The sequence below is a fragment of the Chelmon rostratus genome, chromosome 16 (assembly GCF_017976325.1).
Source record: "Chelmon rostratus isolate fCheRos1 chromosome 16, fCheRos1.pri, whole genome shotgun sequence".
Taxonomy (NCBI): Eukaryota; Metazoa; Chordata; class Actinopteri; order Chaetodontiformes; family Chaetodontidae; genus Chelmon; species Chelmon rostratus.
Window position 1 is genome coordinate 23,044,347 of NC_055673.1, and position 16,360 is coordinate 23,060,706.

Sequence of the window (16,360 nt, forward strand, 5' to 3'; positions counted from 1 at the left end):
TGTTTACAGCTCTCAAAAATCAGTGGATTCAGACGATGGATGGTCGGTCCATGGTCTTACCAGCTGGTGGACAGATTGGTTTGATGCAGTAGAAGCAGCTTGAAGATACCCTGACCTTTACATAAGTGCTGCAACGAGATCAGCACTTTGCTTGATGTGATTTTAATCCCAACAAGCTGAAAAACAAAACAACACTTTGCTTTTCAAAGAATGGTATCACACCTTTTTTAATAAGGAACTTAAAACAGAAGCAATATATTCAGTGATATCAACTGTTGATCCTACTGGAGCCTTTTGTAATTGAAATTTCCAATTTCCAATTCTAAGTAAGACCGTCTCTAAGGCCTAAAGTATGAATTCCTAGCTGTTTGCTCATGCACGTCTGAAGAGAAATTAAAATTCACAAATATCCTGCAACTTTCAGGCAGAAATGTTTCTTCTTCTTCTGTGTTTTCTTAAGATACAAATGCTTTTTAACCTTTGTGATCATTCAGGAGCTGGAACCTGTTTAATTGTTTTGAAATAAATAAACCAGTAAACCAGTTATTTTCACAGCCGCCACACTTTTGTGCATGCTGAGTCGACCTTACGCAGGTCTGACCTCAATCCACACTCCCTCCACTTCTGCTCTGTTTGTTCACCACTGCGGTCAACAAGACCTCTGTATTTCCAAATTGATTCCAATTGATTAGCAAGTGCACACTTTGGGGATTATTCTTCTAAGTGAATTCAGCTCACATAACGCTGCAAATGAAGCTGTTGCAGAGTATTGATTTTTTCCTCTCTTGTTACGCACACTTTTAGACACGACCCTTTTTATGGTGATGGAGTCGTAATGGTAATTGACCGGCCTGAGTATGGAGCTCATGCTCGACCCGCTGGAGCCGATTTTTCTTTTTGCCTGTCAAACAAATACTTGTCCAGGTGATGTTGTTTGCCTGGGTGCGTATCCACCTGTGCGGTGTTCAGTCTAATTAAAGAGCATTGCTTTTTTAAGCTGTGTGTTTTGGCTCGTGTGGATGGTTATGATCGCTGGCTGTGGCAGCTGTCATCTGTCATTAAACACAGGCGAGCCCACTGCACAAGTCAGAGCGTGGTGGTGTTTGATGACAATATCTCTGGTTGTGCTGTGTGAGTTCGATCCTTTTTTCAGTTTTACATTATGAGTCAAATGTTGTTTGAGTGCAATACTTAAACATGTGCATGTCCTTTTTAAAATAAAACTTTATGAGGCACAAGTGTTTTTTTTTCCCTTCTTGCTTCATCATTATCTTGCAGCCTCTCAGGTATGAATATCCTGCACCTCTTCTGGGGCCCTGACCCCCAGGGATGGGAACTACTGCTACAGATGATTTGGCTAAACTGTGGGTTTGTTTCCAGCCTGTCTGATCATTTGCTTTTGTTTTTTACCTGTTGGACTTGTTTGTTGTTGTTTCCAGATCTCAGCAGAAAATTTGGTGAGTCCAGTGTTGTCATAACTGACAAAATAGGCGGTTACAGCCAAACAAAAAAGACCCTAGTCGTAATAAACCAGAATTTGCCTAGAAGAGGGATGATTGGATTTGTGCAAAATCAAAAATTAAATCAATCAAAGTCATTTTTCTAGCGTGGCTTTTCAAAGTGTGATGCCAGCATGTATTTTATGAAACAAAGCAGGTGTTGGCATTATTCAATATTGCAAAAACAGTCTCACCATAAGATCCATTTAGTAGCTTTTCTGAAGCATTTCATGTTATCACATGAACTCCATCAGCAGATGGAGTTGGCCCAGTCGTCATGGAACTGCAGAGGCCATATTGGGTGAGGTTAAGAAAGAAGTTTAGACTTCAATATTCAGTATATCTAAACGTGTGGCATAAATTTGTATCGAACTTTTGGTGGTGACTTACCTGCCAGATGTCTTCTTCAAGCATGGGGAAAAAAATCACTTGACTCATTATTCCAATCAGTAGGAATAAATTGTGATCGCTGCTGTGATACCTTGAACAGAGGATCACCAGTGTGTTTGAGGGAACTGTTTGCTTTTAATGTAGTCAAAGAAAAATACGAGAAGGAATCTTATGAATGCTTGCGGTACTTATTCATGGTTCCAGCGTACTTCTGATTGATCACAATACTATCACCTGTTACAAATCAACCTGTTTACCTGGGGAATGATCCAAACAGGTGTTTTTGGAGCATCCCACAACTTTCCTCGTCTTTTGTTGCTCCTGTCCCCACTTGTCTGACACTTGTTTGCAAATTCAAAATAAGTACATATTTACAAAAATCAATGAAGTAGATGAGGTCAAACATTAAATATACTGACGTTGTACTGTTTTCAGATGAGTAGTTAGTAAATTATCACATTCTGTTATTCTATTTATGTTTTACACAGTGTCCCAACTCATTTGCAATCAGGGGGTGGGTACCAGCTTTCATGACAATCCATCCAATAGTTGGTGAGATGTGAGGTGGTGGTGTGAACCAAAGTGATGACTGACGAACAATCCACCCCTTCAGACACAGTGCTTGTGTGGCTAAAAAATACCTCAACACATGGTCCAAGGTTACGTGCCGTACTGTTATTGCTTGTTCGTTCAGCCCAGCTCTTTAGAATTAAGGGGTGTAATGAATATTGCGGCCTCTACGGGCCTAAGACAGGGCTGTAGACTTTCAGAGCCATCCAATGGTCTTTTAACAAGCCCTCGTTAACTTTCCCCAGAGTGAAACCCTGCCACCATTAGAAAAGCCACTCCATTACTCAGTTGGACTTTAATGAGATTGATTCTTCAGTGTCAAGGGAAGCAGGTGAACAACAATGGACACAGTCAGAAGTTTCACAATTCAACAAACTGACCAGTTCACATTTGTTGACGCTACAAAGTTTACATTTTACCCAGAATGCATTGTAATCTTTCCTAATTGCATCTGCACAGTGCGCAACAGAAAACCAAGAAACAAATGTGTTGGAGTTTTTAATCCAACACATATCTCCCCCCCCCCCCCCCCCCCCCGTACCGTAAGGAGCCACTTGGTGACATATGGCGCTGCTTATTATCAAGTGCCACAGGAAGCGATGGAGGTCATGCTAGACAATAACTGAAAGCGCCCCCTTGCATATTATCCCTTAATTAATTACAGCCTGGGCTTTTCACAGCTGATATTAATCAGTGATTTAATTAAGAGATTGGACTGGAAGGGAAATTTGCATATCGTATAATACCATACCATAACCAAATTAGTATTTAAGCAGGGTGTGGGGCTTTAAGACCCCTTTTAACCATAGCTTATGGTTGAGAAACATTGCCTCACTGTGCCTCAAACCACTTGATTTGTCCAGGGTTTGATGTGGAGTTCCTCCCACAGTCCAAAGACATACAAATTAAGTGTGTTCATTCTAATGGCATCATGTGTGTCCCCCGCTTTGCTGCCTCTCAAGTCTTTTCAGGCAAACAATCTATAACAAATCTGACTTCAAAATATCTTAAACTGTGCATTGTTTCCATCCATGAGTTTATATGGCCAACATGTTAGCAAACGGTCGCCTATTTGCACATTTTTTCTCTGTTTTTGGTCTCCACCAACTCCTGAGAAAAATACATGGCTCTTTAGCTCTAAAATACTCAGCTACCATGTGTCTGTCTGCTGTCTGGTGCTGAGCAGGTAGTAGACATCGGGTTTATCAGAGCTTTTTTACTCAGAACAGCTGCCTGCTGCTGGAAACGAGCTTGATGAGAGTGCTGAGACCAAACCAAAAGAGTTAAGTTGCAGGGCAGAAGACCAAAACAATTAGCTGAAAGCCACTGAAATCCAAGACCTGAGTGGAACTGCAGAATCAGGCGGTAAACCTCTGTGGGAGTGTCACTGTGAGTAGTACTCGTGATTCATCGTCTATGTGAAAGTACTGATTGTATTCTAATGCTGTAGCCTTAAGTTAACCTGATGGCATTCAGCTCACAATCCTGTGTTGAAGGTTTTACAGAACAGTCTGACCCAGTGATAAGCTCATTCAGACATGAGACCAACATGTACATTTGCCACCACATTTCTGTAAGAGGTGCAGCTGTAAGAGAGCATCTTGACAGAGATGGGTGTTTAATTTTAATTTTAAAACTAGCTGCGATGGCTGGCAGACCTTATAAAGTAGCACACACAAGGAAATCTCAAAGGACAACAATGGCTATCAGAACAGCAACTGAGATGTCGGCGGGGGGTCGGGGTTCAAAGCAGCTTTTTCTTTGGAACCAATGCAGGACAAACACTTGGACACCGTCAGTACATTTGCATGCTGTATGCCTGATAACTATTCATTTCCGGAGAAATCGCTGTGATGTCTGAACTCTGTGGGAGGCAGTTAGCGCATCAACAACATGAGTTGACTTTTCTAACAGCTCTAACACGCTCGTTTCTCCCCCTCAGCACACAGCTCATGGCTTTTGTGTCTGCGTGGATTCAACTGTCCACGTTTCCACATGGATTATGAAGGCTTCACCCCAACAATGGCGACATCACCACTGAGGCTGAAAGAGACATGGCTAATGTGAGCTCTGGGTGCATCTGCCGAGGAGACACATCTTGGTGTCTTTCCTTCACGACCATGAGCTCACAATTGTATTCATGCAAAAAAAAAAGGTTAACAAAGAAAACTCATTACTGTCACCTTAATGCACCTGCAGAGGAGCATGAGGAACCTCTTTTTATTGTCACAGTGAATGAGACAAGCACAAATATTACACAGCACTTTAACATAATAACATTTTCTTAAAAGCCTCGACTTGGCCTTTGAGAACCACTGTTCATTTGAAGCACTCAGAGGTAATACGTTAGTGGTCTGAATTCATCATAGCACCTTCCGTTTTCCGTTTGTCCGAGCACTTTGCTGCTGTTTCATTTGCCGTCCTCCTGGATGTCAAACTGTCTGTTGGGTTTGGTGGATTCCAGCATGAGTTCGTACAGCTGGCCTATCTGTTCCTCCTGGAAGCTGCCAAGCTTCTCCTCTGGCAGGTGGGTCCCAAACTTGACTGAGCTGAGTCGCTCCCCCGCTGACTCCAGTACCTGAGTCTGCAGGGTGTCCTTGTAGTTCTGTGGGGAGGAACAGGAATAGCAGCAGTGTTTAGCACCTGGTCTTCCACCTCATCTCCACTTTCAGATTCATTAAACACAACGCACTGAGTGAGCATGTGGTTCAAGACGGATATGCAATGAAATATCAACAAACATGTAAGTGTCGTTTGGTCAAAAAACTCAAAATACTTTTTCCTACTCAAACACCCCACCCACAGTATCAGTGACAGTATCCTTAACAGGTATTGTGTGTGTATCAGTGCCTGATATCTTATTCCTCTCTGCTATGGAGATGCACTGTTGTCCAAAAACTGTTGCACGAACACACACACACTGTAGTCTCTTTTGATGCAACTCCACATACACTATACTGCTGCCACAAAAACTCACTAAAACACCAAATGTGGATTAATCTGCCACTGGCAATAAGTCCAAACAAATGAACCATTTCCTCCTGTTTGAATAACATTTTTCAAAAACTACAGTGCCCAGCTGTTTAAGGAAATTACTGAACTGCTGAGCTTTGGGATAAATGCCACACACAGGGTAGGGAAGTACAGAAAATGCTGCTTTAAGTGAAAGCAATGCTGGCAGAAATCTAAGATTGACAACACGTTGTACCTCACACAGCAACTTCAGATGTTTGCCTCCTCTTGCAGCAGTCTGAGCAGGTTTATTTTAGTCACTACAGTAACTACACAATGAGTTCATTCATTGATCAGAAGGTGACTGTACTGAGTGACAGTAACAGCAGTCGGCAGACACTGAACGTGGCATGATCAATGACCTCTTTAAGCACTGATCTGACAGCATATATTTTACTGTTTGAGAATCATGTGATACAGTACCCAGCTGTTTTACAATATACCTGAACCTTCTGAAGAAATGAAACCACATATTTCTGCTGTGAGCTGTGTGAGATTTACGTCTTCAGTAGAAACCAATGCACTTGAGAGTAACCTACAGAAACAGTGTAGGGAAGTCATAAAGTATTGAGGGACAGACTAACACATTGTTTGGTCTTTTTTGGGGGGTTTGTTGAAAGTAAGAAGAATAAAGAATAAATCCAGCCTTATCATTTAAAGAAATACAAAACTAAGACCAGGGCACTGGTTCAAACTTAAGCCTTCAATGACACTTCACTGTGTGGGTATATTACTTTCAACATCAACATTAGCAGCTCTATAGAATTGAAGGCTCAGATAAATGTTGAAACTCAGTATGAAAAGAAGAGGGTAACACTCAACAGCTAATGTGGACTGGTCAAATGCCATCAGGTTCTCATTCAGATGTTTCATCATCAATTAGTTAGGTCTATGTTATGATGCATGATGTGTACTGTGGCAACCCTGCATTTGTCCATTAAAATGGACAAAAATGTGCCAGAGATGGCAGATTCAGCTCTGAAATTGGTTGGAGAGACACTGGAGTATAACGCACCATTATGGAGTTTTTAAAATATTTCATGCAATTAATCAAGAAACTATTTAAAGGGAATCCTTTTATTTCTTCACAAGAGAAACATGAGCAATGTATTTCTTAAAAATCAAAATGACAGTTAACACTGACTGATGTGGCCCTGTTAGCGTCACTGATCCTCCCACAGGAAATGACAGCACACTTCTAATTCTCACCTCGATAATTAGTCACAATTAGTCTTTAAAATGAAAAGATGAATGTTTACTGTATAGTAAAGATCAGGTTATGTTCTACAGGCCAATCTGAACACAGAGGTCTCCTCTTCCTTCAGAATGAACTGTCTACTTAACCTCAGCCCATGTGTATGAATCATCCTGAGCAGGTCTCCTCCACATCGTGTGTTTCACCTCTAAAGCCAGCCGTCATTTGAACAAAGTGCACACAGCCAATGTTTGGAGCCAGATGTACGGTATAAACAACGTTTATGCACAAAAACCATCTGTGCCTCTTCCCACGAATAAACTGCTACTTATAAAAGAAGACTGTGAGGTGGGAATGCGCTCGCCTCACACACACTTCAAGCCTGGTTAGGCTTTTCACGAGATGCTGTGGGTGAAACGATGAGGTGGACATGAAATACAGGGTGAGGGATTATCTCTTTATGTTCTTCACCAGTTTCACTGATTGTGTCATCTGTTTGTGAGCCATCATCTCCCTGACTGCAAAGCATTTAAAGTCTGTTTCAATATGAGCTCTATAGATTAATCATTGATCATCCCTCTGACAGTTGATAATGATAATAGAGATTATTACTGCGATGATGATTTGCAGGTACATGTGATGAATTAGTGGTACAGTTGCTGGAAATAGCCACGGCTGTGTCTAACGTCTGGAAGAAATGACAGCTGTTCTGTTGCAGAACCTCAGCTGATGCAACACAATCTGCTAAATGCACTTTTTCTTCTGTTCTTCTCATTAACAGGTCCAATGAGTGCTGGAGTGGGCACAAGTATCGATATGCTAACAGACAGTTAAGGAAATGAAACTTGTGTATGTGCACCCATTTCCACACTGACTGAGATTTATAAAATAAGAAATCTGGTGAGAAGAATGAGTATGCATATTCCTGTCTCTTAGTCATGACTCTACACGGGGGTTTTATGCTTCTGGCCCCCGCTGTTTGCCCACTCGCAGAGCATCTTGGCTTTTTGGAACACTTTCACTGTAAGCAATAACAAGCCATTTATCTGAGAGGCTTTTTTCCTGCACATAATGTAATTATGTTGAACATTTGCCAAGGGGAAACATCCTCCCCAAGGCAGCAGGGTTACAGCTTAAAGGAATACTCCAACACTTTGGCCCACTTGTGCTTGTACTTTTAACTTTATCTTTCAAGGACTTATGGGAAAAAGCATGACTCTTATTGCCTCTGGATTCTTAACATTACCAGGCGTCTGCCACGTCACTTGTTTAGTCATGTTATTCTTCTGGTAACATCAACACTTTGGTGTAATCCAAAGAAAATCTGTTGAATCCTCAAGGAATAAAAAGTTTGCGTTTTTTTCCTGGAAAGCCACCCAAGTCATGTAGTCATCAGTGTCATGGTAGTCTATCATGTCCAGGATTTGGCCAGAACTGACTCTAAGGACTGGTATCATGACCGACCCTGACACATTTAATGGACTGTTACTGGCTAAAATAAAGCTGATATAAACCCTTTCTTTGCTTTACTGTGCTGTATTTAATTCTCGGCCTGCTACTGTTGCAGCACTATTCCCCTTAATGAAAGCCAGGTTCTGCAGTGCTTTAATATGTGAGTAAAAAATTTGTGTGTAAATGCAAAAACCGAATTGGGGTCACAAGGGGGTTGCAAGTGACCCTGAGATACCGAGATTGGTAAACATGGAGTCACTTCGCTGAGACGTTAATGAGTCATTTTAAAGTGTCCTCTTCATCCTCTGCATAGAAAGTTTGAACTTCTCCCCTCTGGACGAAGACTTAGTTCTAAAGGCTAGGTATAATGGGCTAAATGCTCGGGATGACTCAGCTGATGATCAGTTTTCCGTACAGCTAATTTGTGATTTTGGGCTGTAGAAATAAAACCAGCACAAGCAGTGGCCTACAGCCATTAGCTTTAGTCATACCCTGGCCAAGACGGCCTTGTCAAAATGTTGATTTCTTATCCAAACAAACTAATTCATCACAGCTTGAAGAGTATGTGGCTCCACATTCTATTTATCCTTTGTTAAGTGCAGCTCAAGCTTGAAGTTTGAACTTTTTTGGCTCAGGGCCGCTCATATAGTGCACCACATACAGGTGTGTCTGTGCAATCACGCCAGCAATCCTCCCTCATCTTCCCCCGTGTCCATCACATTTCTCTCTTGCTCTTTGGGAGAGCCTGTTTGGGCCGATGGAGCCGATTTATTAGGAGCAGGGAGCTCCCATGGGTGCCTCTGAAATAAATGGATTATACACACACAACACTCAGTGCTTGTAATCTCATTCTGAGTCTCGCTCCTCGTCTGTTCCCACTCCTCTGAATTTTTTCAGAGGAAGCGGAGATGCAGGGGAAATTCACCTCCTTTTGAAAGGATGGACAGCGAGGAAAAGCAGACCAGAGAAGCAGTCATGAGAGAGTGTGTGTGTTGTGAGAGCTCTGCTATACTCATTACATTACAAGAGAATCTGGTGTGTTCTCAACGTATTTGATTTCTATGTTGTCTATTAATGTGGTGCGTGATTGCAGCCCACGAAGAATAACCTCTGTTTGATGAAGCTAATGGGGATCCAAATAAATTATTAAATAAGTTGATTTTAAGAAGCGTAGTGAATTTTTTTAAAAGCAACAGCCAGCAACCGACTGCTTTAGCGGAGGGATGCAGGGCACAACAGATACCCACATCACTCAAAGACAGCCCATAAATAGCTTCACATTGGCAACCTCTGTGCTCTGAGTGAATGTTCTCATCAGTGGGTAATTCAATGAAAAGAGAACCACACTTCCAATCCAGTGGACAGACTGCAGTTTCTAGATAATAATAATATGATGCAATAAGCAATTAAGTTGGGCCACTCAGTTTGCCTGTAGGTGTGGGTGGCATACGACATGGATTTTGCAATACTGTCATTGCTGTGATAAAAGTTTTAGCATATTTAGCATACTTACATCTAGTAACTACTATTTCCCTCACTATGGGAGGGAAATAGCAGCGACTCTGGCAGCATGAAGATGTGGAGGATAACATTGCGAGCAACACATGCCGATTTCTCTGTTGGCTGCAGGAACAAACACAAAAGTCTTCATCTCCTCCCACCATCCGAGAAAGAGAAGACCCAGTTGATGTCCCCTCAGTAACAACTCTTATGTGTGTGCTAATTATTTTCCTTCAGACTGCTTCGAGGGCCAATACAAAGCAGGATTCACTTCAAAACTGAAGCTCAAGGATGGACCACTACCAATTTCAAACTTAGATCCTGTAAGTTTTGCCATTTTTATGTTGCTTTATTGTATATTTTGCTCGTTAGCAGGTTCTGCGGCTAACGTGGCTGGCAGCATCTGTTGTAGACCTGCACACTGGAGTAATGTTGGAGTATTTAATACTGAGAGGCAGTAAAGACAAACTGTCTGAATGTTAAGCCTCATTTGAATTCAGTTACAGAACAAGTAGCTGTGTGGGAACCTTTTTGCTTTTTGTGTCGTCTCACAGATCCAGAGCCAGCGTTATCTCCACACTTCATTCTGCAACACGAGCTCAGCTGGTTCTGTTGTTACAGGCGTGCCGCCTCGGTATGTGCGTCTGTTACTGCTGCATGTAAATATTCTTGATAGACAGGCCCTGTGGTACACGAATACTGTACTTATCTAATGTACTTTGGGTTCTCTGCCAAATAACTGCTGTTGAGGTGCCTGATCCTAACCCTTGTCTAACTCTAAGAATAAATCACATTACATTACATTAACTAATTAATCTACATTATGGAGCAGGCTACTCCCTCCAAAACACATGTAGGCCTGTGGCTAATTTTCATTCCTATTTGGAGCCAATAAACACATCAATTTATTCTTTATCAGCTTTTCTTTCCTAAGATGTGTTGCTTTACGTTGCTATCAGAGTGAAACAAGTTAGTCATGTTTTTATTTTTATAGTACTGTGATATACAACTGTCACTGTAAAAAACAGAAAAAAAATACAATGATATAAATTTTAGGTCATATTGCCCACTCCTATTTGTGTGTTGCTGACCAATATTGTAGCCTGTGCTGCATAATTGAAACTACCATAAACATATGTTGCTGCAGTTGTAGCATCATGCTCTACGGGTTGCCTTCTCAATCTGAACAAATCACGTTAGTTCAAATTTATTCTAACTTGACCTTTTCATTAAAGCACATAGGCATGAGTGGATCTGTACCACCAGCAAACTGACAAGGCAGGAGCGCTGCAACTAGCTATTATTTCCATTATCGATTAATCTCCCCATTATTTCCACAATTTATGAATCCTTTAGTCTAAAAAATGTCAAGAAAAAGTGGAAAATGCTCAGAGCCCAAAGTGATGTCTTCAAACTGCTTCTTTTGTCCAACCAACAGCCCACAGAAAAAAAGGAGCAAATCATTAAATTTAAGAAGCACAAAACAGCATGTTTGAAATTTTCTGCTTTAAAAATGACTGAAACCATAAAGTGATTATCTAAATAGTTGCCAGTTATTTTCTTTTGATTGACTAATCAATTAACTGACCAATCCTTGCAACTCCACCAACCAGGCTAAACAGTGGAGGATGCCTTTCTCCAGCCCTGCTCACGGTGTGCAGACCCTGGCTCACCTGTTTCAAAAGCCTCTGGTGCAATGGTCCACCCAATTAAGTGCCATGCCTGTGCATCACAGCATTTCTGTGAATCATTTTACTGATAGCAAGTTAATATTAGCTGTCTTTGTCAGTCTTTTTCTACATTACACTCAAACACTTTCTGCCTACCTATTTGTACATTCATATCAAATGCATTCTGAATTATGACATTTCATTAAAAACTACTAACTGAACAGGATTTATATGTAATTATCATAGACATTTTTTAATTCTTGCATTTTTTTGGATCCCCAGCAGCAGTTGCTGCTTTCTGCAGCCATTTTTTCAGCTCACAATCCAAATTAGAAAAGGATTCTCTTGGCCTTTAACCAGGGTTCATTGAAACAAAAAGCTATTAAAGCTCTTGCAATGACACTGTCTGTCCACACTGGGCCGACAGTCCAGCTCAGGTGTTTTTCACACCAATTTACTGTTGACAACTTTGGCTTCTTGTTGTTTTGGTTGGGTTGGATGATACACCAATCAGGCAGAGACATTATTGTCATTTCTCTGTACATTTCCGAGCCAATCCAGACATGAATGCCTCCCAGAGGTTTTAATCCAACTAAGATTCCCTAGAAATGTTTCCATTTGAAATACAGCCAGGCAGTGTGTAAATACACTACGACAAAAGCCACTCATCCCCTGATTGGGACCAATTCAAATGGACTCTGGCTTGAAAGCAATGCATACTGATATAGCGAAGCATAATGAAAGAGACTGCCCTCTCCCTGGTGGCTTCACAGCTACTGCAATGACAAAGAGACCTCTCAGGATTCCAGCTGCAATCACCATCTACTTCATTAGAGAAATTACCTGCAGATGGGTGATTTACCATCCCCCAGAAGTGTGTAATTGTGCTGGAAAACACTGGCTCACATAAAAAAAAGATCTGGAGCACTCTCATGGTTAAGATTATTTTTGGAAATGGAGGACAAATATGCTGATCCCCCATCAGCACATGAGGCTGGTGTCATTAATGACTGTAGAATGAATGAAAATGTTTGAAGTGATTCTGTCACTGTGGACTCACTCCAATATGACTGAGGTTTCTCCCAGGCTACAGCAAGCTTTTACATCAGATCAGATTAGGTCTGGGAGAATCAATGTTCTGTAACTGTAATCGATACATTCCTCCATAAGAAAATACAAATGGTAGTTTTCATTTTATTGTCATCATTACTGGAATGACCCAAAACAAGCACAAGCGGGAGGCAATAAGTTGCATGTTTGCTGATGCTTTTGTTAAGAATGTATTTAATTGTTTTATACTATTTGAGGGCTCATCACATTTCATTACAATAATTACTGCAATTACTAGTATAGTTATTTATAAAATGATTCATTACAGTTATGTAAATAATATTTATTATTTGTTTTCCCAGTAACTATAACTTGTGCTTAAACTTGTTTTTGTCAAACTACTATTACAATATTTCACTGTTTACATCATAAGATAATATTGGCCAAGATGATCTGACTGAAATATATTGAAAAGTGAAATATGATTTAATGGGGGGGTGGGCACAGCTCAATGTTCTGTTAAACCTGCAGTGACAGCTGTATCACCGTACCAGTGTGAATGTATGTTTTAGCCTATTTACTACAAGTTGTGATAGAATTTTTCAAAGCAGTAGATTTCTGAATGTGGTACATTTTAATCTTAATGTAGTTTGTATGGTGTAGTTTTCTAGCATTTTGTTCATAAGGGGCCTAACTGACCCAAGTTACTTTTTAGTAACCAGAGAAAAGCACATATCTCCATTTTTTATTTCTTCCATTTTAAACTTAAGGATCAAGTGTAATAAGACAAAGAAAAATGTCATAAGGTAGCAAAACAAAACAGATTTTTTAGCTCATGAAAAGGGCTGAGGCAAGGGGTTGCAATCTGCAACCTCAACACTAGATGTCACTAAACCCTACACACCGGTCTTTCAAGCAGTTCTTCATGGTGAACATCAGTCAGGGGTTTATTGTTGTTTAAGTCACATGATCAAATTGTGCTAATGTAGATGCCAGCACAGATTTACCACAAAAGTCTGCACTGCGTTACATGCAACAAACTTTGACATCACATGTTCACTAAGCTGCCAATTTCTTTCAGGTCTGTGCAAGTTTATTTTTTTGCACTGTTCAGTTGGTCAGAACGCTGTCGACCAAATTACTCCTATAGTGTGCAAGACATAAAAGTCAAATGATGGTCTCAAACTGTGGTTCCTTGGCTTTCTCCTCAAAGGACTCTTTTCAGTTAACTGTTGACACCTGATCACGTGAAATATTTCAGATTATATTCAATGCATAACAGTGACATTACAGAACAACTGATAAAGTGTGCAATTAACCAAAACAGTGAACACAATAGCTGCAGGAAGTTGGTGAAAAATTAGTGATTTAGATTAATTTTGAGCAGATTATTTCCTGTGAATATTGCATCAGTGGTGAGACTTCCTGATATTTTTTATCTATATTATGTCTTTTACATACATAATAGGCTTCCTTTTTTTACAAATTCAGTATTTTGGTAGTCATCTTAACTGCAGATTCTGAAATGTCTTTCAGAAAAGGCTTCGGGATGATGTGGTTTAATAAGTGCTTGTCTACAAGCATGATTATCAATGAAACTCAAAATGTTCATGCATGTACCTCGGGTCTACACCCTGAAACAATCTGAGGGCAACTTAGTGTATTCCCTGTAAAATTAAAAAGCTCTCCACACCATCTCGATCCAGCTGAGCCTGAACCAGAAGTTGCACAGTGATCATTGGCTAAGGCTGTATCATTTAAAAAATATTAATCCCTTTATGCTAGGGCCAGCTATTTATGTATTATCATGTGTAATGGAGTAAGTATTAAGTAAATATTATGTGTCATGTTCATTATGAAAGAGCTGCACCATTTGGCCAAAGATGAGCATATGCTGTATGTCGGAATCAGCAGCAGGCTCAATCCTCTTCCCTTTTCAATGTGAACTACGCTGCCACCCACCTGACCAGTGAGGAGGAGTTTGGAGTTTTTCCTGGCATCACTCATCACTACATACTTTACAAAGCTGGACTGTATGTAGTGAAAGTCAAGAAAGGATGTAAAAGACAAAGATTGATGATAATGTGCACAACTCACGCACACATTCTTTTACTCAACCATTTTTTTCATTGTTATTCATTCAATCCTGAATTGTGAAGCACTCTGTCTGTTTCAGTGGGCTCTGTAGATTAATCACTCATGATGATGACGAGGCCGCTTAACGTTACCTTACTGTTTAGTGACGCTGCTCTGCCATCGTGTGGTGATGAACTGATATAACACTGGCGATAAAGATGACATTACTGATGAGCACCTTGGGTGCAGACAGCAGCTGCCACTGACAACATTCAGGGCATGTCTACACTCATTCTGGGTAATTTGAGAGTTTTAGCTACTTACATTGTACAGCTGAAACCTTGCCAATAGTGGGTATTTCATAGGAAGATTACAGTAATTTTAGACTCTATCTGTTTAAATGGTGCCACTTTAAGGCTTAAAAAAAAAAAAGAAACATTCACTATTTCTCCAGCCAAACTTTTCAGAACTATTCCCTGCAGAACGCAGATAGTTTTGAAGCAGCATGTAGACCTTTTGTATGGGGAAATAAAACAGTAATGCTGTAGGTTTGTAATTTTCTAAAGGTTTCCTAAGACGTTTCCTGCAAAGAGCTACTGCCGTCATGAGGAAACGAAGGCAAACTTCTACGAGGGTTAGTTTATTTAGAATTTAGTGAGTGTTGATGAGTATATAGACTTCCTGGAAAGACTTGGCCCATTAAAAAAACGATTGGCAGCAATTGTCATTGAATAACTCGAAAGCAAAATATGGAAGTGCTGTTTCACCCACTGAGGGCAAGAGACGTTGCCGTGAGGTGTTCTGTTGCTCAGAGGGAATGTCAAGAGCCAAACTCCCTTTAAAATCTGCAGACTATGTAAAAGACCCAGAAGAACGACTGTATAACAATATATAAGCTGTCCTTCAACAATTAAGGTAAATTTAAATTGAGAGATTTTTGAATGGGGTTTGGTAATTGCGCCATAGAAACTCACCTCCCACTCTGTCATGAAGGACTTCACCTCTTCAGGTGATGCACTCTTGTGTCTTCTGAACTCGTCTTTCACGTACTGGTCACCGAGGGCTCGGAGGTCTATCGGCAGGAACCGATGCAGGACCAGAATCCTCTTGTACATCGAGCGGACTTTGGAAACATGAGCAGAAGCCGCCATGACGTCGACTAAAGTTAACGCTAGCTTACAGTTTAAAGTACGTTTAAAGTACGTTTAAATTAACCAGCTGTCATTAACTCAAAACAGTGACATAACTGTGTCAAAGCTTAGAGAGAGAAGCCGACAAGCAGAAGGGTAGTTACTTAACACATGTCCTTGTTTATCCCGGAAATGAGCCTTCCTCTGGTGGGAAACTAGTTCGGAGGTGCACTACTGCCACCTACTGGACTGGAGCAGTAGCGCGACTGCTGGAGTGCGCCTGTGAGGAAGTCCAACAGTTTTACTGTAGGTAAAACAGTTTTGAGGTCTGTTAAATAAAAATCAACAACTACAGTAAAAATACTACCCGGTTGTTCTGTCACATGACTGCTGATGACCTCATACAACTCCTGTAGTTTGCATCAGGGGGAATGTAAACAGCAGAAACAAACACACTGGTGAATTTTCTGGGCAGATAATATGGTCAATGTCTTTACATTAAAAATTGAACATCTGGGAAACATTCTCCATCCATGTTGACTGCGTTTCAGCAGCAAACATCACTGATGTAAACAGAGCCCGCTGCCCCTCGTCTCACCACAGTCTTGCCTTCTGTCAGTGCAGAACACAGTCCGCCCACACAATGCAGAAGCTTGACCCAGGATGTAATATGGAGACAAGCGCCACACGGACAGTACCTACACCTGGTAAAGAGTAAACTGTCTGTCTCACGTCTTCTTTGTCAGATTTTCAGACAGTTCTCACAGTTGAAGTTCACCCTGATATGCATCAAGTCCAAACTGTCTAACTTTCAGC

General features: G+C 40.8%; 1 protein-coding gene across 1 annotated transcript; it reads right to left on the reverse strand.

Moving 5' to 3' along the window:
* Positions 1–4,649: 4,649 nt before the first annotated feature.
* On the reverse strand, positions 4,650–15,710 carry sdhaf3 (succinate dehydrogenase complex assembly factor 3). Its single transcript, XM_041956008.1, has 2 exons — positions 15,389–15,710; positions 4,650–5,064 (listed from the first exon to the last, which is right to left on the reverse strand). Exons 1-2 carry the CDS (start codon positions 15,563–15,565, stop codon positions 4,870–4,872), a joined length of 372 nt encoding a protein of 123 aa, XP_041811942.1. The 5' UTR covers positions 15,566–15,710; the 3' UTR covers positions 4,650–4,869.
* Between the last annotated feature and the right edge of the window lie 650 nt (positions 15,711–16,360).

What these genes read in the sequence shown, in the direction of transcription:
- sdhaf3 (XM_041956008.1), bottom strand. Translation starts at nt 15,565, where the DNA reads ATGGCGGCTTCTGCTCATGTTTCCAAAGTCCGCTCGATGTACAAGAGG. An exon ending in CCTTCATGACAGAGTGGGAG is followed by an intron (nt 5,065 to 15,388) that starts GTGAGTTTCTAT and finishes TCCTCCCCACAG; the next exon opens with AACTACAAGGACACCCTGCA.